The following is a 26,455-nucleotide window of genomic DNA, read 5'->3' on the forward strand; positions in this document are numbered from 1 at the left end:
CACTCACCCTCCGCCTGTGACGGTGCCGCGCCGGGCGGCTCAACCCCCCCCCCCGCCGTGTCCATCCGCCGCGCCCGTGACGTCACCGCTCCCTCCCCTCCCATTGGCTGGCACTCGCCTGGCCTTCGGCGTGACGGCGGACCGAGCACCCCCCTCTGACGTCACGCCGGCCGCGTCCCGCACCCCTCCCTCCCTCGCTCCCCATTGGTGGCGAGCGCGGCCAATGGGGGCGGCCGGCGGTGACGCAAGGCCGGGTCGGGACGCCTGGCAACCGCCCGCGCGGCGGCCGGCCGCTGACGTCAGCTGGCAACCGGGCTCCGCCTGACGTCACGCCGGGGGGGTGGGCGGGGCCGAGCGGCGGCAGGGCGGCCGATGATTGGCCGAGCGGCGGCAGGGCGGCCGCCGATTGGCCGAGCGGCGGCAGGGCGGCCGCTGATTGGCCGAGCCGCTGCCCGCCCGCCCGTCCGTCGACGAAATCAACAGGGCCCCGGGTTGGAGGCGAAGCGGCGACCGAGACCAGCGAGTGTGAGGGAGGGGGGGGCCCCCTCGGCGCCCATGGTGAGTCTCCCCCCCCCTCCTCCGCCGCCGGCTTTACCTCAGCGACGGGCGCGGTGAGACGCCGCCGCCGTCCCCGCTGACAGCCCCTCCTCATCCCCCGTCCGCTGTCCCCCCCCCCCCTCGGTCGCCAGGCCGGGCCTGGTTGTCCCCCCCCCCAACCTCCTCCTCCTCCCCCGCGGGGCACGCCGGGAGTTGTAGTCCTCCCGGCCGCCCACCCGCATCCGGGCAACCCTCGCCGTGACGTCATCGCCGGACTACAACTCCCGGCGGGCTGCCGCGCAGGCGCGCCGGCTCCCTTTCTCCCCCCCCCCTCTCTCCCCCTCCCCCTCCCGGTCGACGCGGCCGGCTCGCTCCGCCGCTATTGGCGGCGCCGCCTGTCCGTCAGGCGGGGAGGCGGCCCCTGATTGGCCGGCTGGCGGAGGGGGTGGGAGGTGGACCTTCCAGCTCCATTCACCATTTTGTAGCCCGGGCTTCCTAGTGAGTGGTTGGAGGGAAGGAGCAGTCTGTGTGTGTGTGTGTGGGGGGCTCTGACTGACTGCGGCGGGCTCTCCCCCCCCCCTCCTCCCCGCAGCTCGGTGAGTACCCGTGGGCAACCGGGCTGTCAGCGGCTGCACCCCTGCCGGGGCTTCGCACCGAGGCGGCAGCCTGGCACTGCTGCTGCGGCAGGTTTGCACCACTGCCGAGCAGCCTCGCACTACTACAGCGGCTTTGCACTACTACAGCGGCCTGGCACCTCGACCGGGGCAGCTTTGCACTACTCTCGTGGCTTGGCACCACTACAGAGCAGCTTCGCACTACTACAGTGGCCTGGCACCACTACCAGGGCAGCTCCGCACTGTAGTGGCTTGGCACCATGACCGGGGCAGCTTCGCACTACTACAGTGGCCTGGCACCACTACCAGGGCAGCTTCGCACTATAGTGGCCTGGCACCATGACTGGGGCAGCTTTGCACGATTACAGTGGCTTGGCACCATGAGTGGGTCAGCTTTGCACTACTACAGTGGCCTGGCACCACTACTGGGGCAGCTTTCCACTACTACAGTGGCTTGGCACCATGACTGGGTCAGCTTTGCACTACAATAGTGGCTTGGCACCATGACTGGGGCAGCTTTGCACTACAGTGGCCTAACACCACTACTGGGGCAGCTTTGCACTACTACAGTGGACTGGAACCAATACTGGGGCAGCTTTGCACTACTACAGTGGCCTAACACCACTACTGGGGCAGCTTTGCACTACTACAGTGGACTGGCACCAATACTGGGGCAGCTTTGCACTACTACAGTGGACTGGCACCAATACTGGGGCAGCTTTGCACGACTACAGTGGCCTGGCACCACTTCCGGGGCAGCTTTGCACTATAGTGGCTTGACACCGTGACCAGGGCAGCTTTGCACTACTACAGTGGCTTGGCACAACTACAGAGCAGCTTTGCACTATTACAATGGCGGCACCACTACAGGGGCAGCTTTGCACTACTATCGTGGCCTGGCACCACTACAGAGCAGGTTTGCACTACTGTAGTGCCACGGCACTTCTACAGGGGCAGCTTTACACTTCTATCATTGCTTGGCACTACTGCAAGGGTGGCTTCGCACTACTGTGGTGGCTTGGCACTATTACAAGGGTGGCTTTGCACCACTATAGTGGTTTGGCACTACTATACTATGAGGGCATCTTTGCATGATTACAGGTCAGCTTTATACTACTGCTGTGGCAGCTCTGCACTACTATGGAGCAGCCTCGCATGACTTCAGTGGCAGCCTCGCCCTACAGTGTCAGCCTCTCACTACTATAGGGGTAGTTTGACGCCACTGCAGAGGCTTTGCACTGCTATAGTGGCAGCTTTCCACTACTATGGTGGCTTTGCACTATTACAGAGACAGTGCACCCACTACTCCCAAGTGGGACAGCTCTGCATACAACAAGAGCAGCCTTGCACCACTACAAGGTGAGCTTTGCATGACTGCAGGGGCAGACATTGCACTACTGCGGGGCTTTTGCACTACAGCAGAACCAGCTTTGCACAATGGGGGGGGGCTTTGCTACAGAGTGAGGTTTGCACAACTATAGGGGCATATTCTACGCGAGTACAGAGCAGCTTTTGCACTTTCACAAGGCGCAGATTGACACACTGGGAGGGGGTGCACCACGGCAGCAGCAGATTCCACACTACTATGGGTAGATTTGCACAGCTGCAGTGGCAGCTTCGCAATAAAGGGGGACAGCCTCGCATTTCTGCAGGAGGTGTCTTTTACATGGCAGCTGTGTATGATGGCTGTGGTTAATGGCAATGCAGTGGTGGGGGCAGGGGGTGGGTGGGTTTGGGATTGATGGTATTAGTGAGCCCGGCACGACATGATTGTGAACTATATAACAGAGTTATGCAGCTCAGGAACAGACCCTTCAGCCCGACTCGTCCCTGCCGAACAGTGGGCACCCGTCTGCATTATTCCCATCTCCCAGCCCTTGAGCAGCATGTCTCGTCTCGACAGAGGGTGAAGCTTCCCCTGTATCGTCTCATCACACGCTCCCGGGGTCAGACACCGGGTGAAGCTCCCTCCACACCGTCCCATCACACATTCCCTGGGTCAGACACAGGGTGAATCTCCCTCTGCACTGTCCCATCACACACTCCCGGGGCCAGACACCCAGTGAAGCTCCCTCCGCACCATCCCATCACATACTCCCGGGGTCAGACACAGGGTGAAGCTCCCTCCACACCATCCTATCAAGCACTCCCGGGGTCAGACACAGGGTGAAGCTCCCTCCACTCCGTCCCATCACACACTCCCGGGGCACAGGGTGAAGCTCCCTCCACACCGTCCCACCACACACTTCCGGGAACAGACACAGAGTGAGGCTCCCTCCGCACCGTCCCACCACACACTTCCGGGATCAGACACAGGGTGAGGCTCCCTCCGCACCGTCCCACCACACACTTCCGGGATCAGACACAGGGTGAATCTCCCTCCGCACCGTCCCATCACACACTCCCGGGGTCAGGCACAGGGTGAGGCTCCCTCCACACTGTCCTATCACACACTCCCGGGGTCAGACACAGGGTGAAGCTCCCTCTACACCATCCCATCACACACTCCTGGGCTCAGACACAGGGTGAAGCACTCTCCACACCGTCCCATCACACGCTCCCGGGATCAGACACAGAGTGAAGCTCTCTCCACATCGTGCCATCACACACTCCTGGGGTCAGACACAGGGTGAGCTCCCTCCACACTGTCCCATCACACACTCCCGGGGTCAGACACAGAGTCACGTTCAGCCACCAGGTCAGGCAGCATCTGTGGAGGGAAATTGACAGTCGACATTTGGGGTCGACACCTTCGTCTGGACTGGACATATATGAGGGGGGAAGGGCTGGTGTAAAGAGGGTGGTGCTGGTGAGGAGGGTGATAGGCAGGTGAGGGGTGGGGAGAGTGAGAATGGAGTCAGAAGCTGGGAGGGGTCCGGTGGAAGCATCACCTCCCAGACCTGCCAGCCCCTGCTCCCACCTCTTCCCCTCCACCTCTCTCTTTCCAGTCCACGCAGCGGGTCTCGACCCGAAACGTCGACTGTCCATCTCTCTCCACAGACGCTGCCCAATCCCCTGAGTTCCTGCAGCATTTTGTGCGTCGCTCCAGGTTCCAGCAGCTGCTGTCTGCCATGCATTGATCCCGGCGGCTGGATTCTGCTGTTGGGAGCCCCGTGCTTTCGGCTGAACCGTTCTGTCATCTCCTTAAGTAATCTGTTGCTCGCTGTGTGAGCATAACATCACTGGGATGTGAGAGAAATACACACTGTCCGAAACAATGGTAGCAAACCTTGCCAGGAAACTCAGAGACCGTTGTGACAAGACTGACCGTGCCAGTGCAGTAGTGTGCATTGCATGACTGAGGTGCTCTCACATGACTAACACATCCTTGCATGACTGAGGCACGCATGGCAAAGGCACCTTCACTTGACAGAGACGCCCTCGCACGACTGAGGCGCCCTCGCACGACTGGACACCCTTGCACGACTGACACTCCCTCGCATGACTGAGGAACCCTCGCACAACCGAGACACCCTCACATGGCAAAGGAGCAGTCACATGACTACAGCACCTTTGCACGACTGACACACCCTTACACAACAAAGGTGCCCTCGCACGGCAAAGGCGCTCTTGCCTGACAAAGTCGCTCTTGCACTGCAAAGGTGCCCTTGCACAACTACGGCACCTTCACACGACTGGATCCCCTTGCATGGCTGGCAGTCACGCGCCGCAAAGGCACCCTCGCACGACCAAGATGCCCTTGCACGGCAAAGGTGCCCTCACATGACTGAGGCAGCCTTCCACAATTAAACACCCTTCCACGACTAGGCATCCCACCTCCGCTAAATATATTTCCAGGATTAAGCATCCTCGCACAACTGTTTGGTGCCTAACACTCTCAGACGTGAACACTGCAGCACCATCCCCTACCTTGCATGACAGCAGGAGGCCGTCACTAAACCCTGGGAGCTCGGGAATAGTGCAACCACGGAGTGCCCCAGGCAGTTGGAGGTGGCCTTGCAGGGGTCCTCGGAGGAACCAGTGCCGGGGGGCGGGGGGGGGGTGGTGGTTGTGCCAGTACAGTGAGCCCAACGACACTGCACCAAGCTTGGTCCAACCAGGGGGGCAGTGAACTGTGAAGGGGTGAAGTTGGGGGCAGTAATGAGGGCAGAATCCGCAGTGAGGGAGAGTTGGAGACAAGCCCTGGGCCGAGGAATGTCCTGTCGGGGTAGGGACGGCTGCATCACCGAAACACCAGCTCACTCTGCCCTGGAGCGCCGGGGAGAATAATGACAGTGTATGTCCGGGACCTCGACATGTTCTACAGCTCCGCACTCACACACAGACCCACGCACGGACCCGTCCGCACTCACACACAGACCCACGCGCAGTCACGCACGGACCCGTCCGCACTCACACACAGACCCACGCACGGACCCGTCCGCACTCACACACAGACCCACGCACGGACCCGTCCGCACTCACACACAGACCCACGCACGGACCCGTCCGCACTCACACACAGACCCACGCACGGACCCGTCCGCACTCACACACAGACCCACACGCGGACCCGTCCACACTCACACACAGACCCACGCGCAGTCACGCACGGACCCATCCACACTCACACACACAGTCACGCAGATACCCGTCCACACTCACAGACCCATGCACAGTCACACACGGACCTGTCCGCACTCACAGACCTACGCACAGTCATGTACGGACCTTTCCGCACTCACACACAGACCCACACACAGTCATGCACAGACCCACGTGCAGTAACGCATAGACCCCTCCGCACGCACAGACCCACACGCGGTCATGCACAGACCCACGCACAGTAACGCACAAGACCCGTCCACACTGACACACAGACCCATACGCAGTCTCAGACAGACCTGTCCACAGTCACACACTGACCTATGCGCAGTCACACCCAGACCCGTCCACAGTAAAACACAGTCCTGTCCACACTCATACATAGACCCATCCACAATCTCAGACACCCACACACTGTCAGAGTCACATACAGACCTGTCTACAGTCAAACACAGACCTGTGCACACCCACACCGTGCCATGTGCAGTCACACACAGACTTGCACGCAAAAATACACAGACCCGTCCCCAGTCAAACACAGACCCGTCCGCGCTCACACACAGACCCACATGCAGTCTCAGACAGACCCACGTGCAGTCACACACAGACTTACACACAGAAATACACATACCTGTCCACAGTCAAACACAGTCCTGTCCGCACTCATGCAGAGACCCGTCCACAGTCACACACAAACGCATCCTCACTCACACACAGATCCATGTGAAGTCATGCACAGAGCTACATGCAGTAATACACAGACCCGTCCGCAGTCGCATGCAGACCCATCCGCACTCGCGCACAGTCCATGTGCATTTACACACAGACCTGTCCACTCCCATATGGAGACCCACACACAGACTTGCACGCAGAAATACACAGATCTGTCTACAGTCAAACATTGACCCATGCGCAGTTAAACACATACCTGTCCACAGTCAAGCACAGTCCTGTCCGCAGTCACACACAGGTCCGTCCCCACTCGCACACAGACCTGTCCCCACTCACACACATGCATGGACCTGTCCACAATCACACACTGACCCACGCAGTAATTCACAGACCTGTCCACAGTCACACATGGACCCATCTGCACTCACACACAGGCCCAGACCTGTCCACAGTCACACAGAGACCCACACATAGTCACGCACGGACCCACTCATCCCCAGACACAAACCATCTGACCCTCCCATACCCAGGCGCAGAATCCAAACCCTCCACAACCCCCAACACTCTGCCCAGGAGAACCAGACTGTAATCAATGAAACAGAACACAATACACGTCTGGGTCCTTGACACATTCTACAGCACCACACTCACACACAGACCCACGCACAGTAACATGCAGTGATTTTTTTATAAGTAACTTGGATGAGGATGTGGAAGGGTGGGTTAGTAAGTTTGCTGATGACACGAAGGTTGGTGGTGGTGTGAATAGTATAGAAGGTTGCTGTAGGTTACAACGGGATATTGCTAGAATGCAGAGCTGGGCTGAGAAGTGGCAGATGGAGTTCAACCTGGAAAAGTGTGAAATGATGCACTTCAGAAGATCGAATTTGAAGGCAGAATACAAGGTTAATGGCAGGACTCTTAGCAGTGTGGAGGAACAGAGGGATCTTGGGGTCCACATCCATAAATCCCTCAAGGTTGCTGCACAGGTCAATAGGGTGTGTGGTGTGTTGGCCTTCATTAGTCGGGGTATTGAGTTCAAGAGCCGTGAGGTGATGTTGCAGCTCTATAGAACTCTGGTTAGACCACACCTGGAGCATTGTGTTCAGTTCTGGTTGCCTCATTATAGGAAAGATGTGGAAGCTTTAGAGAGGGTGCAGAGGAGATTTACCAGGATGCTGCCTGGATTGGAGAGCGTGTCTTATGAGGATAGGTTGAGTGAGCGAGGGCTTTTCTCTTTGGAGAGAAGGAGGATGAGAGGGGACTTGATAGAGGTGTACAAGATGATAAGAGGCATAGATCGAGTAGACAGTCAGAGACTTTTTCCCAGGGCGACAATGACTAACACGAGGGGACATAATTTTAAGGTGATTGGAGGAAGGTATAAGGGTGATGTCAGGGGTAGGTTTTTTACACAGAGAGTGGTGGGTGTGTGGAACGCACTGCCGGCAGAGGTTGTGGGGGCAGATACATGAACATTTAAGAGACTGTTAGATAGACACATGAAGGATAGAGAAATGGAGGGCTATGTGGGAGGTAAGGGTTAGATAGATCTCAGAGCAGGATAAGATGTCGGCACAACATCGTGGGCCGAAGGGCCTGTACTGTGCTGTAATTTTCTAATACACAAACCTATCCACAGTCACACACAGTAATACACAGACCTGTCCACAGTCACACACAGACCCATACACAGTAATACACAGACCTGTCCACAGTCACGCACAGACCCACACACAGTAATACACAGACCTGTCCACAGTCACGCACAGACCCACACACAGTAATACACAGACCTGTCCACAGTCACACACAGACCCACACACAGTAATACACAGACCTGTCCGCACTCACACACAGACACGTCCGCAGTCGCACACAGATCCGTCCATACTCTCAGACAGCCCTGTCTATACCACACACAGACCATCTACAGTCACACACAGTCCTGTCCACAGCCACAGACAAATCTGTCTATAGTCACACACAGACCCATCTACAGTCACTGTATAACACCGGGGTATGGTACCGGTGGGGACAGGTCTGTCGCTGCATAACACCGGGGTACAGTACCGGTGGGGACGGGTCTGTTTCTGTATAACACCGGGGTACGGTACCGGTGGGGTTGGGTCTGTCACTGTATAACACCGGGGTATGGTACTGGCGGGGATGGGTCTGTCGCTGTATAACACCGGGGTGCAGTACTGGCAGGGGCGGGTCTGTTGCTGTATAACACCGGGGTGCAGTACTGGCGGGGACGGGTCTGTCGCTGTATAACACCGGGGCACGGTACCGGCAGGGACAGGTCTGTCGCTGTATAACACAGGTACAGTACCGGTGGGGACAGGTCTGTTACTGTATAACACTGGGGTACGGTACTTGTGGAGATGGGTCTGTTACTGTATAACACCAGGGCACGGTACCGGTGGGGACAGGTCTATTACTGTATAACACTGGGGTACGGTACTTGTGGGGATAGGTCTGTTACTGTATAACACCAGGGTATGGTACTTGTGGGGATGGGTCTGTTACTGTATAACACCGGGGTACGGTACTGGTGGGGACGGGTCTGTTACTGTATAACACTTGTTCACCATACTGGGCGTATGGGTCTGTTCATAACACTGTGGTACAGTGTTGGTTGGCTGCAGTCTCTTGCTATATTCCCATTGTACAGCACTGTTCTCTCAATCTCTAACCACACCACTGAGTTAGCAGTTTGTCATCGTCCTGACCTCTGGTTCTGGTTGCCCGGGGGACGGTTCTGATTTGGAGTCTATCGGAGATGTATGAAAGTTTTCACGCATGATAATATATATTCTGGTATTGGTTTTGAAAGGCAATGTACAATAAGTATTCATTTCTGTAGAATACCTGATATTAGATGTGATTATTTTCTAAAAGAGTCCAGGAGTGTTGCACGTGATGCTCCCTGTACTCTGTTCCATCAAGATTGTCAGGACTTAAGACGGCATAAATTGGATGCAGAGTAAATCATTCACTCTGTTATGTAATTCCAATCTCGGATCTTTCTGCATACTGTGGGAAGGTGTTTGAAGGTCATTTATCTCGGCAGCAGGATGTAGTTCCTCAGGGTACGGTCCTGGGCCCAACCACCTTCAGCTGCTTCCGATTCTGATTAGTTTATTTTCATTTATACCAGGGTGCAATGAAATTCCTTGTTTGCATGCTCACAGGGTAAACAACAGAATGGTGCAAAGATTGTAGTGCAGTGTGAAAAGCTGAAATGACAATAATGTGACAGGAATTAAGAGTCCGAGAACATGGCAGCATCACCGGGAAGGGGACGTGAGAGAGATGGTTGGTTCAGGAGTTGGGGAGAAGCTGTTCCTGAGTCTGGACGTCCGGGGCTTTCGAGCTCCTGTATCTTCTCCCAGAAGGTACAAGAGAGAAAAGGGAATGGCTCAGGGTGGCAGGCATCCCTGACGATACCGTTAGCCTTCCTGAAGCAAAGGTGGATAGGACGGAAGGAAGTGACGGACTTCATAGGGTCAGAAGTGGGGAGGTTCGCTGATGAATGCACGGTGTCCAAACCCATTCATACACTCCTCAGTAGTGAAGCGGCCCGTGTCTGTACACAGCAAGACCTGAGGGGCAACCTTTTCCATCCAGAGACCCAACTGGTCCGTGCCGACCAAGATTCCCATCTAAGCTAGTCCCACTTGGCCCATATCCCTCGAAACCTTTCCTATCCATGTACCTGTCCAAGTACGTTTTTTAATGTACCTGCCTCACCCACTTCCTCTGGCAGCTTGTTCCACATACGGACCACCCTCTGGGTGAAAGAAGTTGTCCCTCGGGTTCCTATTAAATCTCCTTAAACCTGTGCCCTCTCGTTCTTGATTCCCCAACCCTAGGGAAAAAACTGTGTGCATTCACCCTATCGATGCCCCTCATGATTTTATAATGCCTCGATAAGGTCATCCCTCAAGTCTCCTACACTCCAAGGAATGAAGTCCCAGCCTGCTCAAACCCCTCAGTCCCTCAAGTCCCGGCAACATCCTCGTAAATCTCCCTCTGTGCTCTTTCCAGCTTAATGGCATCTTTCCTACAGGAGGAGTGACCAAAACTGAACGCAGTACTCTGTACTGTTATTGTTTTTACCTGTACTACCTCAATGCACTCTGTACTAACCCAATGTAACTGCACTGTGTAATGAATTGATCTGTATGATCGGTATGCAAGACAAGTTTTTCACTGTACCTCGGTACACGTGACGATAACATACCAATAGCAATACCAAGTGCGGCCTCACTGACGTCTTGTACAGCCACAGCCTAACCTCCCACCTCCTGTACTCAAGTGCCCTAACCGATGAAGGCCAGCGTGCCGAACGCCTTCTTCACCACCCTGTCTACCTGTGACACCGTTCAGCCAGGGGCTGAGCAGTGGCGAGTAATATTCATGACACCAAAGGTGCCGGGCACTGACCATCCCCAACAGCAGAGAGTCCAACCACCCCCCCCCCCCCCCACCTTGTCGTTCAGTGGACACTACCACTTACCACTTTTGCCATCAGCATCCTGGGGGGGGGAGGGGGGGTTGGGGGTTGGGGGTGGTCACTGCTGACCAGGAGCTCAACTGGATGTAGTTACACCTGGCCCCTGAGGGCTGGGTATCCTCCGGCAAGTTACTCACCTCACTGTGACGCCCCGCATTTTCTCTGCCATTTATGGAGGGGCGCACTGGTACAGCCTCCGTCTCAAAGCTCCAACCTGCCAAGTTCAATCTTGTTCTTCTGCTGCGTGTGTGTGTGTGTGTGTGTGTGTGTGTGTGTGTGTGTGTGTGTGTGTGTGTGTGTGTGTGTGTGTGTGTGTGTGTGTGTGTGTGTGGACTTTGTATGTTCTCCGTGTGGGTTTCTCCTCTCCCCCCCAGGGTGTTCCGGTTTCCTCCCATGTCCCAACGACATGCGGTGTCGGTGGGTTAAGTGTCTGCTGTGAATTGCCCCTTTGGTGTGTGGGTGAGGGGCAGAATCTGGGAGGGGGTCGAGTTGGTGGGAATGTAGGGAGAATGAAATGGGATCGGTATATATGGGTGGTTGAGGGTTGGCACGGAGTCTGTGCTGTGCGTCTCTCCGACAAGGCACCAGTCAGGAGTGTGATGGGACACTCCCCACTTGCTTGGTGGAGTTAGTGCATGCACTCCACATCCGCCACATTACCTCTCCCCCATCTATAATTCAGGAGTGTGATGGGACACTCCCCACTTCCCTGGGTGGAGTTAGTGCATGCACTCCACATCCGCCACATTACCTTTCCCCCATCTATAATTCAGGAGTGTGACGGGACACTCCCCACTTCCCTGGGTGGAGTTAGTGCATGCACTCCACATCCGCCACATTACCTTTCCCCCATCTATAATTCAGGAGTGTGACGGGACACTCCCCACTTCCCTGGGTGAGTGTGGCTCCCACAACTTTTGGGAAGCTCGACCGTCTGGGACAAAGCAGCCCGCTCGATCGGCACCCCATCCACCCCCCCAAACACTCCCAGCTTCCGCCACTGGCCGCAGCAGCCGGCTACTCCGACAGCACCTCCCAAACCCTCCACCCCTCCTGCCCAGAGGGACGAGGGCAGCGGCGAGGGGTGGGGTGGGTGGGGGGGGGTGGTGCAGGAGGACACCACCACCCGCAGGTTCCCCCTCCGAGCCGGAAATCTATCGGCGGGTCCAAATCCCGGGACTCCCTGCCCCTGACAGCACTGTGAGAGCACCTTCCCCACACGGACCGCAGCGGTTTGAGGGGACGGCTCACCACCCACCTTCTCGAGGGGGTGGTTTGGAAAACGCATGAATAAAATTTAGGGAAAAACAGCTTATTGCAGGTTTCTGTGACTTTGATGAGATTAGATCATGAAAGACATGTTCAGTTCTTCAGCCTTGGATATTGGTCTATTATTGTCACATTTACGAAGATACAGTGAAAAGCTTTGGTTTGCATGACATCCAGACAGATCATTCCGTACATAAGTCCTTCGAAGTGGTACAACAGGACAACAGAATACAGAATAAAGTGTCACAGTTACAGAGAAAGTGCAGTGCAGGCAGACAATAAGGTGCAAGGGCCACGACGAGGGAGATTGTGAGGTCAAGAGTCCATCTTATTGTACTAGGGAACCGTTCAATAGTCTTACAACAGAGCTGTCCTTGAGCCTGGTGGTACATGCTTTCAGGCTTTTGTATCTTCTGCCTGATGGAAGAGAGGTGAAGAGAGAATATCCGGGGTGGGTGGGGGTCTTTGATTATGCTGGCTGCTTTACCGAGGCAGCGGGGAAGTGCAGGCAGAGTGGAGGGAAACTGGGTGATACGGGATGGCGGGGTGTTTGTTAGGTGATGTGTTGGGGCTGGGTCCACTACTCGCTGCAGCTTCTTACGTTCCTGCGCATTCGAATTGCTGTACCAGATGTCATTTCGTCACATCAGTACGTCGAGGGGAAAAGCAATAGCAGAATGCAGAATAAAGTGTTACAGTTACAGAGAAAGTGCAGTGCGGGCAGACAATAAGGTGCAAGGGCCACAATCAGGTAGATTGTGAGGTCAAGAGTCCATCATGTACTAGGGGACCGGTCAATCATCTTATAACAGCGGGATAGAAGCTGTCCTTAAGCCTGGGGGTACGTGCTTTCAGACTTTTGTATCTTCTGCCCGATGGGAGGGGGGAGAAGAGAGAATGTCTGGGGCGGGTGGGGGCCTTTGATTATGCCGGCTGCTTTCCCGAGGCAGCGGGAAGTGTAGGCGGAGTCCATGGAGGGGAGGTTGGTTTCCGCGTCGCGCTGGGCTGTGTCCACAACTCTTTGCGGTCCCGGGCAGAGCAGTTGCCGTCCCAAGCCGCGATGCACCTGGATAGGATGCTTTCTGTCTGTAAAAATTGGTGAGGGTTAACTGGGACATGCCAAATTCCCTTCTCCGTGACTGTGGAATCGAAGGGAGCAACTTGAAACCAAAGCACAGAGGTGTTAGTTCAGTCGATGGAGCAGGGTCCTGAGGGAGCTGGTGTGCATTGATCGGGTCCATTACATTGATTCCTCTTGGATAAGGAGCTCCTCGGGATCCAGCACAGGGGCAATTTGAGAACAGGCGCGTGGTGGGAAAGTGCAGGGGACTTGTTACTTCCCAAAGCTGCCTCCTAGAACAGCTTCTCCCTGTCACATTCGAGGGTCTCGTCATGTGCACGAGTGTGGTAAGGTACAGGTACAGTGAAAAGCTTGCTCGCAGCAGCATCACAGACAGCACACAGAATATAAATTGTACGTGAATTATACAAAAGAGTGAAGGAAAAGACATAAGTGCAAAGAAATCACAATCAGAACATCGAACAGAACAGCACAGGAACAGGCCCTTCGGCCCACCGTGTTGTGCTGAACTAATTAAGCCAGTAATTAAATGCCTAACTAAACTAATCCCTTCTGCCTGCACAATGTCCACATCCCTCCATTCCCTGCACATCCATGTGCCTGTTTAACAGCCTCTTAAACCCCTCTATCGTATCTGCCTCCACCCCCACCCCTGGCAGCACATTCCAGGCACCCACCACTCTCCGGGTAAAACAAAAACTTCCATCTTCACACAGAGCGTGGTGGGTGTATGGAAGGAGCTGTCAGAGGAAGTGGTAGAGGCAGGTGCAGTAATGTTTAAAAGACATTTGGGCAGGTACATGGATAGGAGAGGTATATAGGACAAGCTTGGGTAGGCATCATGGATGTGTTGGGCTGAAGGGCCTGTTTCCATGCTGTATTACTCCCTGACTTCAGAAGGACGAGGGGGGAATCTCATGAATTCAGAAGGACGAGGGGGGAATCTCATGAATTCAGAAGGACGAGGGGGGAATCTCATGAATTCAGAAGGACGAGGGGGGAATCTCATGAATTCAGAAGGACGAGGGGGGAATCTCATGAATTCAGAAGGACGAGGGGGGAATCTCATGAATTCAGAAGGACGAGGGGGGAATCTCATGAATTCAGAAGGACGGGGGGGAATCTCATGAATTCAGAAGGACGAGGGGGGAATCTCATGAATTCAGAAGGATGAGGGGGGAATCTCATTGATATTGGTTTATTATTATCACTTGTACCGAGGTACAGTGAAAGACTTGTCTTGCGTACCGTTCGTACAGATCAATTCATTACACAGTGCAGTTATGTTGGGTTAGTACAGAGTGCATTGAGGTAGTACAGGTAAAAACTAACAGAATACAGAGTAAAGTGTCACAGCTACAGGGAAATGCAGTGCAGGTAGACAATAAGGTGCAAGGTCAAACAAGCTAGATTGTGAGGTCAGAGTCCATCTCATCGTATAAGGGAACCGTTCAATAGTCTTATCACTGTGGGATAGAAGCTGTCCTTAAGCCTGCTGGTATGTGCCCTCAGGCTCCTGTATCTTCTGCCTGATGGGAGAGGGGAGAAGAGAGAATGACCCTGGTGGGTGGGGTCTTTGATTATGCTTCACCAAGGCAGCGAGAGGGGAGGCTGGTTTCCATATGTGCTGGGCTGTGTCCGCAACTCTCTGCAGTTTCTTGTGGTCCCAGGCAGGGCAGTTGCCGTACCAAGCTGTGATGCATCCAGATAGAATGCTTTCTGTGGTGCATCGATAAAAGTTGGTGGGTGTCAGAGGGGACACGCCAAATTTCTTTAGCCTCCTGAGGAAGCAGAGGCGCTGGTGAGCTTTCTTAGCCGTGACGTCTATGTGATTTGACCAGGACAGGCTATTGGTGACGTCCACTCCTGGGAACTTGAAGCTCTCAACCCTCTCGACCTCAGCACCATTGATGTAGACAGGTGCATGTACACCACCCCACTTCCTGAAGTCAATGACCAGCTCTTTTGTTTTGTTGACATTGAGGGAAAGGTTGTTGTCATGACACCATTCCACTAAGCTCGCTATCTCCTTCCTATACTTCGGCTCATCGTTATTTGAGATACGGCCTACAATGGTGGTATCATCTACAAACTTGTAGGTGGAGTTAGAGCAGAATCTGGCCACGCAGTCATGAGTGTGTAGGGAGTGGAGTAGAGGGCTGAGGATGCAGCCTTGTGGGGCACCAGTGTTGAGAATAATCGTGCCGGAGGTATTGCTGCCTATCCTCACTGATTGCGGTCTGTTGGTCAGAAAGTCAAGGATCCAGTTGCAGAGGGAGGTGTTGAGTCCCAGGTCTCAGAGTTTGGAGATGAGTTTGCTTGGAATTATAGTATTGAAGGCAGAGCTGTAGTCAATTAACAATAGTCTAACGTAGGTGTCTTTACTGTCCAGATGCTCCAGAGATGAGTGTTGGGCCAGGGAGATGGCGTCTGCTGTAGACCTGTTTGTGGTAGGTGAATTGCAGTGGGTCGTGGTTGCCTGGGAGGCTGGAGTTGGTTCGTGCCATGACCAGCCTCTTGAAGTACTTCATGATGGTGGATGCCAGAGCCACTGGTCGGTAGTCATTGAGGCACGTTACCTTGTTTTTCTTCGGTACCGGGATGATAGTGGTCTTCTTAAAGCAGTTAGGAACCTGAGATTGAACCTCATGGATTCAGAAGGGGGAAATCTCATTGAAACCTACTGAAAACTGAAAGGCCTTGATAAATTGATCTCCTTGCACTACAATGGACTTCCTCTTTGTTATAATTTGTAAAATAAAATTTGTAACATAAAATTAATTTATGTTTTTCTTGTGAATGCTGCTTATCTGATGCAATGTGCCTCTCATTCTCTCCACGTCCACTCTCTATCCAGGCCTTTCAGTATCCAGGAGGTTTCAGTGAGATCCCCCCCTCATCCTTCTAAACTCCACCGAGGACAGGCCCAGAGACATCTAACGCTCCTCGTACATTAACCCTTTCATTCCCGAGATCGTTCTTGTAGACCTCCTCTGGACACTCTGCAACGCTGGTAACGTTTTGTAACATTAGACCCTGATATAGGAGCAGAATTCAGCCATTCGGCCCATCGAGTCTGCCCTGGGGAGGATCCAGAGGAGGTCCACAAGGACGATCCCAGGAATGAAAGGGTTAACATACGAGGAGCGTTTGATGTCTCTGATCCTGTCCTCGATGGAGTTCAGGGGGGATCTCATTGAAACCTCCTGAATACTGAAAGGCCTGGATAGACCGGACATGGAGAGGATGTTCCCCATCAGTGGGAGAGTCCGGGATCTGAGGGCACAGCCTCAGAATAAAGGGACGTCCCTTTAGAACTGAGACGAGGAGGAATTTCTTCAGCCAAAGGGCGGTGAATCTGTGGAATTCGTTGCCACAGAGGGTGGTGGAGGCCAAGTCATTGGGTGTATTTAAGGCAGAGATTGCTAACAGGGTTAAGGGTTACGGGGAGAATGGGGTTGAAAAAAAATCAGCTATGATTGCATGGTAGGGCAGACTCAATGGGCTGAATGGCCCAATTCTGCTCCGACTTCTTACGGTCTTGTGTAATTTATGTTCTGTGTAATGTCGTCTGAAAATACCTCATAATAAGTTAAGTTTTAAGCCAAGTCGAGTTTACTGTCAGATGCACAAGTCCGTGTGTGCACAGGGTGCAATGAAAAACTTACTTGCAGCAGCATCACAGGCACAGAGCATCAGAGACACAACATTCACAAGAAAAACATAAATTAAACATAGATTATGTTAGAAAGGACACAATTAGAACAAAAAAAAAGTGCATTATACTGCAAAATGGTCAAAGTGGTCCCAGTGTTGCTGTACTGAGGCAGTGATTAGGGTTGTGCCGGTCAGTTCAAGAACCGCATGGTTGAAGGGAAGTCGCTGTTCCTGAACCTGGTGGTGTGGAGACTTCAGGCTTCTGTACCTCCTGCCCGATGGGAGCTGCGAGAAGACGGCACGGCCCGGATGGTGGGGGGATCTTTGACGGCGGATGTTGCCTTCTTGAGGCAGCGGCTCCTGTAGATACCACCGACGGTGGGGGTGGGATGTGCCCGTGATGTATTGGGGCTGAGTCCACGACTCTCTGCAGCTTCTTGCATTCCTGCGTATTCGAATCGCCGTCCCAGACCGTGATGCAACTGGTCAGGACACTTCCAACATCACATCTGTAGAAGTTTGTTGGAGTGTTCGGTGACAAGCCGAACCTCCTGAGAAAGTAAAGACACTGGCGCGCCTTCCTTGTGATGGCGTCTACGTGCTGGGCCCGGGACAGGTCGTCCAATATGTTGGCGCCTGGGAATTGGAAGCTGCTGACCCTCCCCACCGCTGATTCCCCAACGTAGACCGGCGTGTGTTCGCCCTCCTTCCCCATCCTGAGGTCAACCATCAGATTTATTATCACTGACTTATATGACATGAAATTTGTTGTTTTGCAGCAGCAGTACAGTGCAAAGATATAAAATTACTCTAAACTACAAAAATAAATAAGTAGTGCCAAATAAAAGAAATAACGAGGTAGTGTTTATGGGTTCAGGGACCGTTCAGGAATCTGATGGCGGAGGGGAAGAAGCTATTCCTGAATTGTTGACTGTGTGTCTTCAGGCTCCTGTACCTCCTCCCCGATGGTAGTAACGAGAAGAGGGCACGTCCCGGGTGGTGAGGGTCCTCAGTGACGGATGCCGCCTTCTTGAGGCGCCGTCTCTTGAAGATATCCTCGGTGGCGGGGAGGGTTGTGCCCGTGATGGAGCTGGGCTGAGTCTGCGACCCTCTGTGGCCTCTCGCGACCCTGCACGTTGGAGCCTCTGTACCAGGCGGTGATGCAACCAGTCAGAAGACCCTCCGCCCTAACGTCTACAGAAATGGAGACTGTTTGGTGACGGAGGGGATGTCCCCAGAGCTGTTTAGCTTTGCCGACGCTGAGCGAGAGGTGGTTTTCGTGGCTCCCCTCAACGCCAGTGTCCCATCTCGCTTCTGCGCGCCGACTCATCACCACCTCTCTCTCTCTCTCTCTCCCCCCCCCCCCACACCCCCTTCAGGCGCGGATGCCCAGACTAAAATGAGCGATGAAGCCAGCCAAGAAGCAGAGCGGCCCTGTGAGCAACAGGTCCCCCATCACTGGGCGCCTGCGCGCCGCCAAGCGTCGGCACGGCGAGGAGGGAGGGGAGCCGGCGGCGGGCAGCGGCCCCGGGGCCGCCCCTGGCACCAGGCGGGCTCAGGCCAAGGCTGAGGGCAGGCCCAAGGCAGCCAGGGCCGGAGGAGGACCCGGAGGTGGAGGGGAGGAGGAGGAGGAAGGTGGGCGTGCGCCGGAGGGCGCCTCCAGCCGCAAGACGGCCACTTTCAAGAGCCGGGCGCCCCGGAAGAAGACGGTGGAGGAGCTGACCGGGACGGAGGAAGGGCGGGAAGACTCCAACGAAGGAGGAGCAGGAGGAGGAGGGGGAAGCAGTAGCAGCAGCGAGTCCTCGGCCCCTCCGCTCCCTCCCCAGCTCCCACACTCCCCCGAACCCCAGCCCCTTCCGGACCCCTGCCCCGCCCCCAGCTCCTCGGGCACAGAGACGGCCAGCGAGCACTCGGCCGGCGGGGAGGAAGAGGAGGAGGAAGAGGAGGAGGGGGAACAGAGGGAGGGGGCTGAGGAGGAGGAGGGGGAGGGGGAAGGGGGGGAGGGTTCCCTCCAGGGGCCCACCCCTTCCCTCCTCCGCCCCCAGCGGGTCCTGGCCCGGAGGAACGGGGCCTTCCGCCCGGCTCCCCTGCGCCACTGCGAGGCGGACAGGGGGGATGCGGCCGTGCAGTTCGATGGCGACCGCTCCCTCACCTACCTGGAGGGCGGGGACCCGCCCCCGGTGCCCGACCTCCCGCCCCCGGCCTCCGCCGTCCCCCCCGGCACCCGGGTCTGCGCCCGGCCCTCCCCCCACCTCCCTGCTTACCGCGAGGGGCTAGTGCTGGAGGTGGTCTCCTCCGGACCCTGCTCCCCCACCTACCGGGTCCTCTTTGACGGCTCCCAGGAACCCCGGGAGGCCTGGCTGGGTCTGTCCTCCCTGCGCCTGCTGCGGGGTGACCCCCCGCCGCCCCCGCCCGCCTCCCCCCGGGGACTCCGCCCCGCCCCCCAGCGCCGGCCAGGACAGCCCGAGCTGGTGAGCCCGAGCCCGAGCTGTGGGCCGTCCGAGAGGGGAGGAGGAGGGGGTGGAGGGCCCCCCTCGCCCTACCGTCCCCCGCCCCAGGAGGGGGTGCCTGACTCTCGGGGCTCGGCCTCCCGCTCCCGCACCCCGCTCTCCTCCCCCTCCACCCCCGCGCCTCCCCCTGCCCAGCACAAGTACAAGAAGGGCGATGTGGTGTGCACGCCCAACGGCATCCGCAAGAAGTTCAACGGCAAGCAGTGGCGCCGCCTCTGCTCGCGGGACGGCTGCATGAAGGAGTCCCAGCGGCGGGGCTACTGCTCCCGCCACCTCTCCATGCGCACCAAGGAGCTGGAGGGGGCCTCGGACGGCCGGGCCAGCAGCGGGCCACGGGAGGGCAGCTCCGAGTTCGACTGGGATGAGACATCCCGGGACAGTGAGGCCAGCAGCGCCCGCACCGACCCCCACCCCCGCCTGCCCGTCTCCGCTGCCTCCGACCTCTCCAGCTTCAACTCGGACGAGTGCGAGGCGGCCAACATGCTGGTGTCGCTGGGCAGCTCGCGCTCCGGCACGCCGGGCTTCTCGCCCGTCTCCAACCAGTCGCCCTTCTCGCCCGCCCCCTCGCCCTCGCCCTCGCCCCTCTTCGGCTTCCGGCCGGCCAGCTTCAGCCCCATCACCGCCTCGCCAGTGGTCCAGCGGGTGTCCTGCCCGCCCTCCTCCTGCTGTGCCTCCTCCTCCTCCTCCTCCTCCTCCTCGGGGCCCCCCTCCTCCTCGCGCCGGCGCCACGCCAGCACGCCCAAGGTGGGGCTGGTGCTGAGCCCTGAGGGCGCACCGCCTCACCAGCCCCACCACCACCGGCAGTCTGCGGGCATCCAGCCCACCTTCCAGACCAGCCTGACCTTCACCGTCCCCGTCAGCCCCGGCAAGGGCAAGCACAAGGCTGAGTGGCCGCACGCGGCCCCCCCGCCTTCCTCCTCCTGCGACCCCCCCACCACCGCCGGCCAGCCCTCCCCCCGGCTGTTGCTCACCCCCCCGCCCTCCGCCCTCACCTCTGACCCCCTCTCCGCCAGCCCCAGTGTGCGCCGGGTCACCCCCGCCCAGCGCGACTCGCCCGTCATCGTCCGCAACCCCGAGGTCCCGCTGCCCACCCGCTTCACCGAGAGGCCACTGGGGGCCGCCGAGGCACCCGGGGCCCGGGGGGCGAAGGGGGCCGACAGGGAGCGCGGTGGCGGGGGTGGTGGGGGGGGACGCCACCCGCCGTACCGCCACCCGGCTGGCGTCTGCGGCAAGGCGCCGCTCCAGGCCCCCGTGCCCATCAACGCCAACCGCATCCAGGGCATGGTGCGGGGGGGGCCCCCGCCGGGACAGCCCGCCCCAGTCCTGGGGGCGCCCGCCGCCCTCGCCCCCTCCCGCCAGGAGCCCCCCTTCCAGCCCCTGGCCTTCCACCCCTCACCCGCTGCCCTCCTGCCCGTCATCGTGCCCTCCCAGGACGGGGAGTTCAGCCACCCTGCACCCAAGAAGGAGATCATCATGGCACGCCCGGGGACAGGTAGGAGCTGGTTTCGCTTTCTCTCTCTCTTTTTGCTGGTTGATTAAATCGGTTTATTGTTGTCACGTGTACCGAGATGCAGTGGAGAAACTTTGTTCTGCATGCCATCCAGACAGATCCAAGTCTAAGTTGAGTTTACTGTCAGACGCTCAAGTCCGTGTGTGCACAGGTCCAATGAAAAACTTACTTGCAGCAGCATCACAAGCACAGAGCATCAGAGACACAACATTCACAAGGAAAACATGAATTATACACGAGAAAGAACACAATCAGAACAGAACAAAACCATCCATTGTAGTACAAAGTGGTCCCAGTGTCGCTGTACTGAGGCAGTGATTAGGGTTGTGCCGGTTGGTTCAAGAACCGAATGGTTGAAGGGAAGTCGCTGTTCCTGAACCTGGTGGTGTGGGAACTTCAGCCTTCTGTACCTCCTGCCCGACGGGAGCTGCGAGAAGACGGCACGGCCCGGATGGTGGGGGGGGTCTTTGATGACGGACGTTGCCTTCCTGAGGCAGCGCCTCCTGTAGATACCACCGACGGTGGGGGAGGGATGTGCCCGTGATGTATTGGGGCTGAGTCCACGACTCTCTGCAGCTTCTTACGTTCCTGCGCGTTTGAATCGCCATACTAGATGTAATTTCATCACGTCAGTGCATTGAGGTAGCACAAGGAAAAACAATAACTGAATGCAGAATGAAGTGTTACAGTTACAGAGAAAGTGCAGTGCAGGCAGACAATAAGGTGCAAGGGCCACGACGAGGTAGCTTGTGAGGTCAAGAGTACATCTTATCGTACTAGGGGACCGTTCAAGAGTCTTATAACAGCGGGGTAGAAGCTGTCCTTGAGCCTGGTGGTACGTGCTTTCAGACTTTTGTATCTTCTGCCCAATGGGAGGGGGGGAGAAGAGAGAATGTCCGGGGTGGGTGGGGGTCTTTGATTATGCCGGCTGCTTTCCTGAGGCAGAGGGGAGTGTAGACGGAGTCCGCGGAGGGGAGGCTGGTTTTCGTGATGTGCTGGGCTGTGTCCACAGCTCTCTGCGGTTTCTTGCGGTCCCGGGCAGAGCAGTTGCCATACTGAGCACCCGGGTAGGATGCTGTCTGCGGTGATGGAGAGAGCGCAGTTAGTGCTGGAAGTGTGGGGGTGGGAGCTGACAGGCGGAACCACCTCCCCCAACGTGAGGAGGCAAGAGGCTGTTGAGTCTGGGAGGTGGTGAGCGTTCTGTGGAGGGAACGCTGGGCCGTGTGGGGACTTCAGGGGACCCTGTCCTCGCAATGCCGGGGGTCAGGTTACCGCCCCACCGAGCCTCTCCGCACTTAGCTCTCATCAACGCAGCCTTGTGGGCGGGGCGCAGTGTGGATGGGCTGAGGTCACTCGGTTACAGGGCTGCACTGGACGTCATGGACAGAACCATCACAGCACAGGAACAGGCCCTTCGGCCCACCGTGCCTGTGCTGACCAGGGGTGGGGGTGGAGGCAGATACGATAGAGGCGTTTAAGAGGGTCTTCGATAGGTACACGGATATGCAGGGAATGGAGGGAGATGGACATTGTGTACATAGAACACTACAGCACAGTACAGGCCCTTCGGCCCACAATGTTCTGCCAACATCTTATCCTGCTCCAAGATCTATCTAACCCTTCCCTCCCACACAGCCCTCTATTTCTCTATCATTCATGTGTCTACCTAAGAGTCTCTTAAATGTCCCTAATGTATCTGCCCCCACAACCTCTGCCGGCAGTGTGTTCCACGCACCCACCACTCTCTGTGTAAAAAAAAAACTTACCCCCGACATCCCCCTTATACCTTCCTCCAATCACCTTAAAATTATGCCCCCTCATGTTAGCCATTGTCGCCCTGGGAAAAAGTCTCTGACTGTCCACTCGATCTGTTCCTCTTATCATCTTGTACACCTTTATCAAGTCACCTCTCATCCTCCTCCTCTCCAAAGAGAAAAGCCCTAGCTCACTCAACCTATCATGCAGGCAGAAGGGATTAGGTCATTAGCTTAATTAACATCGTGGGCCTGTTCCTGTGCTGCACTTTTTGATTTAAACGGGACCTGAGGGGCAACTTCTTATATAGAACATCCAACAGTGCAGCACAGGGCCTATTCCTGTGCTGTACTGTTCGATGTTCTATATGAAGAAGTTGCCCCTCAGGTTCCCTTTAAATGTCTCCCCTCTCACCTGAAGCCTCTGCCCTCCAGTTCTTGATTCCCTTTCTCTGAAACGTTGTGAATTCAGCCCCTCCCGAGGTCACGCTGAGAAAGGATCACTGACCCAAATCGTTAACTGGTTTCCCTCTCCAACAATGTTACAGACAGGTTCAGCTCTTCCTGTGGTTTCTGTTTGGGCTTCCTCTTCATTCGTCTCCTGTGCACATCAGCGCGCCTGCTTCGACGCGGGCGCGCAGAACTGCGTACCCAGGTGGTCTAGTTTGCCATTGTGTTCAGTGCAGGCAGCCTGGCCATGTGATCCACAGCCCTCCATTCCCTGCTTGTACCTGTGTCTGTCTCACAGCCTCTTAAACCCCTCTATCGTATCTGCCTCCACCCCCACCCCTGGCAGCACATTCCAGGCACCCACCGCTCTCTGTGTAAAAAAAAACTTGCCTCACACATCTCCTTTGAACTTTCCCCCCTCTCACTTTAAATGTACATCCTCTAGTTTTGGACATTTCCAACCTGGGGATAAAGATACTGGCTGTCTACTCTATCTGTGTGTCTCATAATGTTATCAACTTCTCCCCTCAGCCTCTGACACTCCCAAGCTTCCAGCGTAGGAGGGTGACAGTGGGGCTGATCCCAAGGGAGGGGTTGGGGCGTGAGGGAGGTGAATGGAGCAGGCTGTGTAAATGCAGTAAATCCATGTAAATGGAGACCCACATTCACCCACCTTAAGGCCAGGGCTGGCCCAGTGGTGCATCGGGCAGAGCCACTGCCTCCCGGGTGCGGAGACCTGGGTTCGATCCCAACCTCCGATGCTGTGTGTGTGTGTGTCTGTGTGTGTGTATGGAGTTTGCACCTCCCTGTGCCCTATGACCCCGTGGGTTATCCCCCCCCCCCCCCCCCCCCCCGAGTGCTCCGGTTTCCTCCCACATCCCAACAGTGTGGGGTCAGTGGGTTAATCAGCCGCTGTGAATCACCTCTGTGATGTGTGGGTTGAGGAGGAGAACCTGGGGGCAGTGAGTGGGCAGGTGAGAGAGGATATACTGTAAGTGGGTAAATGGGATTGCTCTGTGAGCCAGCATAGACTTGATGAGCCAAATAACCTCCTTCTGTGTGGTATGGAAACATGAGAATGTTTAACAGTTATTGTGCGATAATTAGAGAGTTATTGTGTAATAGTTATACAGGACTCAGACCAAGTGTAACAGTCACTGTGTGAGAACTGTAGATTACTGTGTAGTAATTGTCCAGGTCTCCGTGTCGTGTTCCATACAGTCTCATACCATAATATGTGAAACAGTCACTGGGTAATAGTGCACAGTATTGTGCAGTCTAATGTGCAATTATGGCACACTACCTGTACAGTCGGTGTGTCATAACTTATAGTCGGTGAATAATAACTATAGTCGGTGTGTAGTGACTGTACAGTTGGTGCATGATATCTGTACAGTCAGTGTGTAATATCTGTGCAGTTGGTTCATGGTATCTGTACAGTCAGTGCGTGGTCTCTGTACAGTCGGTACGTGATATCTGTACAATTGGTGTATGGTATCTGTACAGTCGGTGCATGGTATCTGTACAGTCGGTGTGTAATAGCTGCACAGTCAGTGTGTAATAGCTGCACAGTTGGTGCATGGTATCTGTACAGTTCACGATCACAAGACAAGGGAGCAGAAGCAGGCCATTCGGCCCATCGAGTCTGCTCCAAGGAAAGGGAAATAGAAATGAGAAATGGGGAATGGGGGAAGAAGAAGAAGAAAAAAAAACTATTCTAATCCCAATTACCGGCCTTATCCCCATATCCCTTGATACCCTGACTGTTTAGATATCTATCTATCTCCTCCTTGAACGCCCACACTGATCTAGTTGGTGTGTAATAGCTGTACAGTCGGTGTCGTAACTGTACAGCCAGTGCATAATAGCTGTACAGTCGGTGTGTTGTAACTGTACAGCCAGTGCATAATAGCTGTACAGTCGGTGTGTTGTAACTGTACAGCCAGTGCATAATAGCTGTACAGTCGGTGTGTTGTAACTGTACAGTGGGTGCATGGTAGCTGTACAGTCGGTGCACAATCACTCCAAGGTGTACAAGCTCCCTGCATGGATCAGCACGATCTTGCCTCTACACCAGCCTTGACGTGAGCTTGCTCTTTCAGTTGCTCCCTGGTTCCTGATCCCACGACCCAGACACACTTCCTTCCTCTTGTCTTGGTTGCACTTCTGCCTGGGAGAAACGAATGGTGGCTGTGTGAGGTCTGACAGCAGCAGAGCTCCCAGTGCAGGAGCGCTGTGCCGCGGGAGGGGCGGTGAGGAGGGAGCGCTGTGGGAGGGGCGGTGAGGAGGGTGCGCTGTGGGAGGGGCGGTGAGGAGGGAGCGCCGCGGGAGGGGCGGTGAGGAGGGTGCGCTGCGGGAGGGGCGGTGAGGAGGGAGCGCTGTGCCGCGGGAGGGGCGGTGAGGAGGGTGCGCTGCGGGAGGGGCGGTGAGGAGGGAGCGCCGTGGGAGGGGCGGTGAGGAGGGTGCGCTGTGCCGCAGGAGGGGCGGTGAGGAGGGAGCGCCGCGGGAGGGGCGGTGAGGAGGGAGCACCGCGGGAGGGGCGGTGAGGAGGGTGCGCTGTGCCGCGGGAGGGGCGGTGAGGAGGGAGCGCTGCGGGAGGGGTGGTGAGGAGGGAACGCTGCGGGAGGGGCGGTGAGGAGGGAGTGCTGCACCGCGGGAGGGGCGGTGAGGAGGGAGCGCCGCGGGACGGGCGGTGAGGAGGGTGCGCCGCGGGACGGGCGGTGAGGAGGGTGCGCCGCGGGACGGGCGGTGAGGAGGGTGCTCCGCGGGAGGGGCGGTGAGGAGGGTGCGCTGCGGGAGGGGCGGTGAGGAGGGAGTGCCGCGCTGGGGGAGGGGCGGTGAGGAGGGAGCGCCTTGCCGCAGGAAGGGCGGTGAGGAGGGAGCGCCGCGCCGTGGGGAGGGGCAGTGAGGGGGGAGCGCAGCGCCACGGGGAGGGGTGGAAAATGCACGTTCTCCCTGTGTCTGCGTGGGTTCCTTCCACATCTCGGTGGTCTCAGTCTATAGGGTGATCTCGATGCACAGGTGAAATGGGCTGAGGAATGGCAGCTGGAGTCCAATGCTGACAACTGTGAGGAGATGACTGTTCTAAGCACTAATGCGACCAGGAATACAACCCTGAGTGGTCAGGCCCCGGGGAGTACTGAGGAACAGAGGCACTTCCCTGTGTCCAAAGATCCCTGAAGGTGGCTGGCAAGTGGAGAACGTGGATGAGAAGACACACAGGGTGCTGGCCTTCAGTAGCTGGGACGTTGATCGCAGAAGTTGGGGTGGGGGGAGGTTTATGCTCCTACTGTACAAAACCTTGGTCAGACCACAGCTGGAGCCCTGCATGCAG

The 26,455-nt window shown here is 56.4% G+C and overlaps 1 protein-coding gene across 1 annotated transcript in view; it reads left to right on the top strand.

Annotated features, from left to right (window-relative positions):
• Nucleotides 1–250: 250 nt before the first annotated feature.
• Nucleotides 251–26,455, top strand: part of cicb (capicua transcriptional repressor b) — a 167,812-nt gene continuing 141,607 nt past the window's right edge. Inside the window, exons 1-2 of the mRNA XM_052045376.1 lie at nucleotides 251–558; nucleotides 18,277–20,899. Of these exons, the coding sequence (XP_051901336.1) occupies nucleotides 18,304–20,899 (2,596 nt within the window). The 5' untranslated portion in view covers nucleotides 251–558; nucleotides 18,277–18,303. The remainder of the gene's footprint in view (nucleotides 559–18,276; nucleotides 20,900–26,455) is intronic.

The sequence above is a fragment of the Pristis pectinata genome, chromosome 39, assembly GCF_009764475.1.
Source record: "Pristis pectinata isolate sPriPec2 chromosome 39, sPriPec2.1.pri, whole genome shotgun sequence".
In the NCBI taxonomy this organism is placed as follows: domain Eukaryota; kingdom Metazoa; phylum Chordata; class Chondrichthyes; order Rhinopristiformes; family Pristidae; genus Pristis; species Pristis pectinata.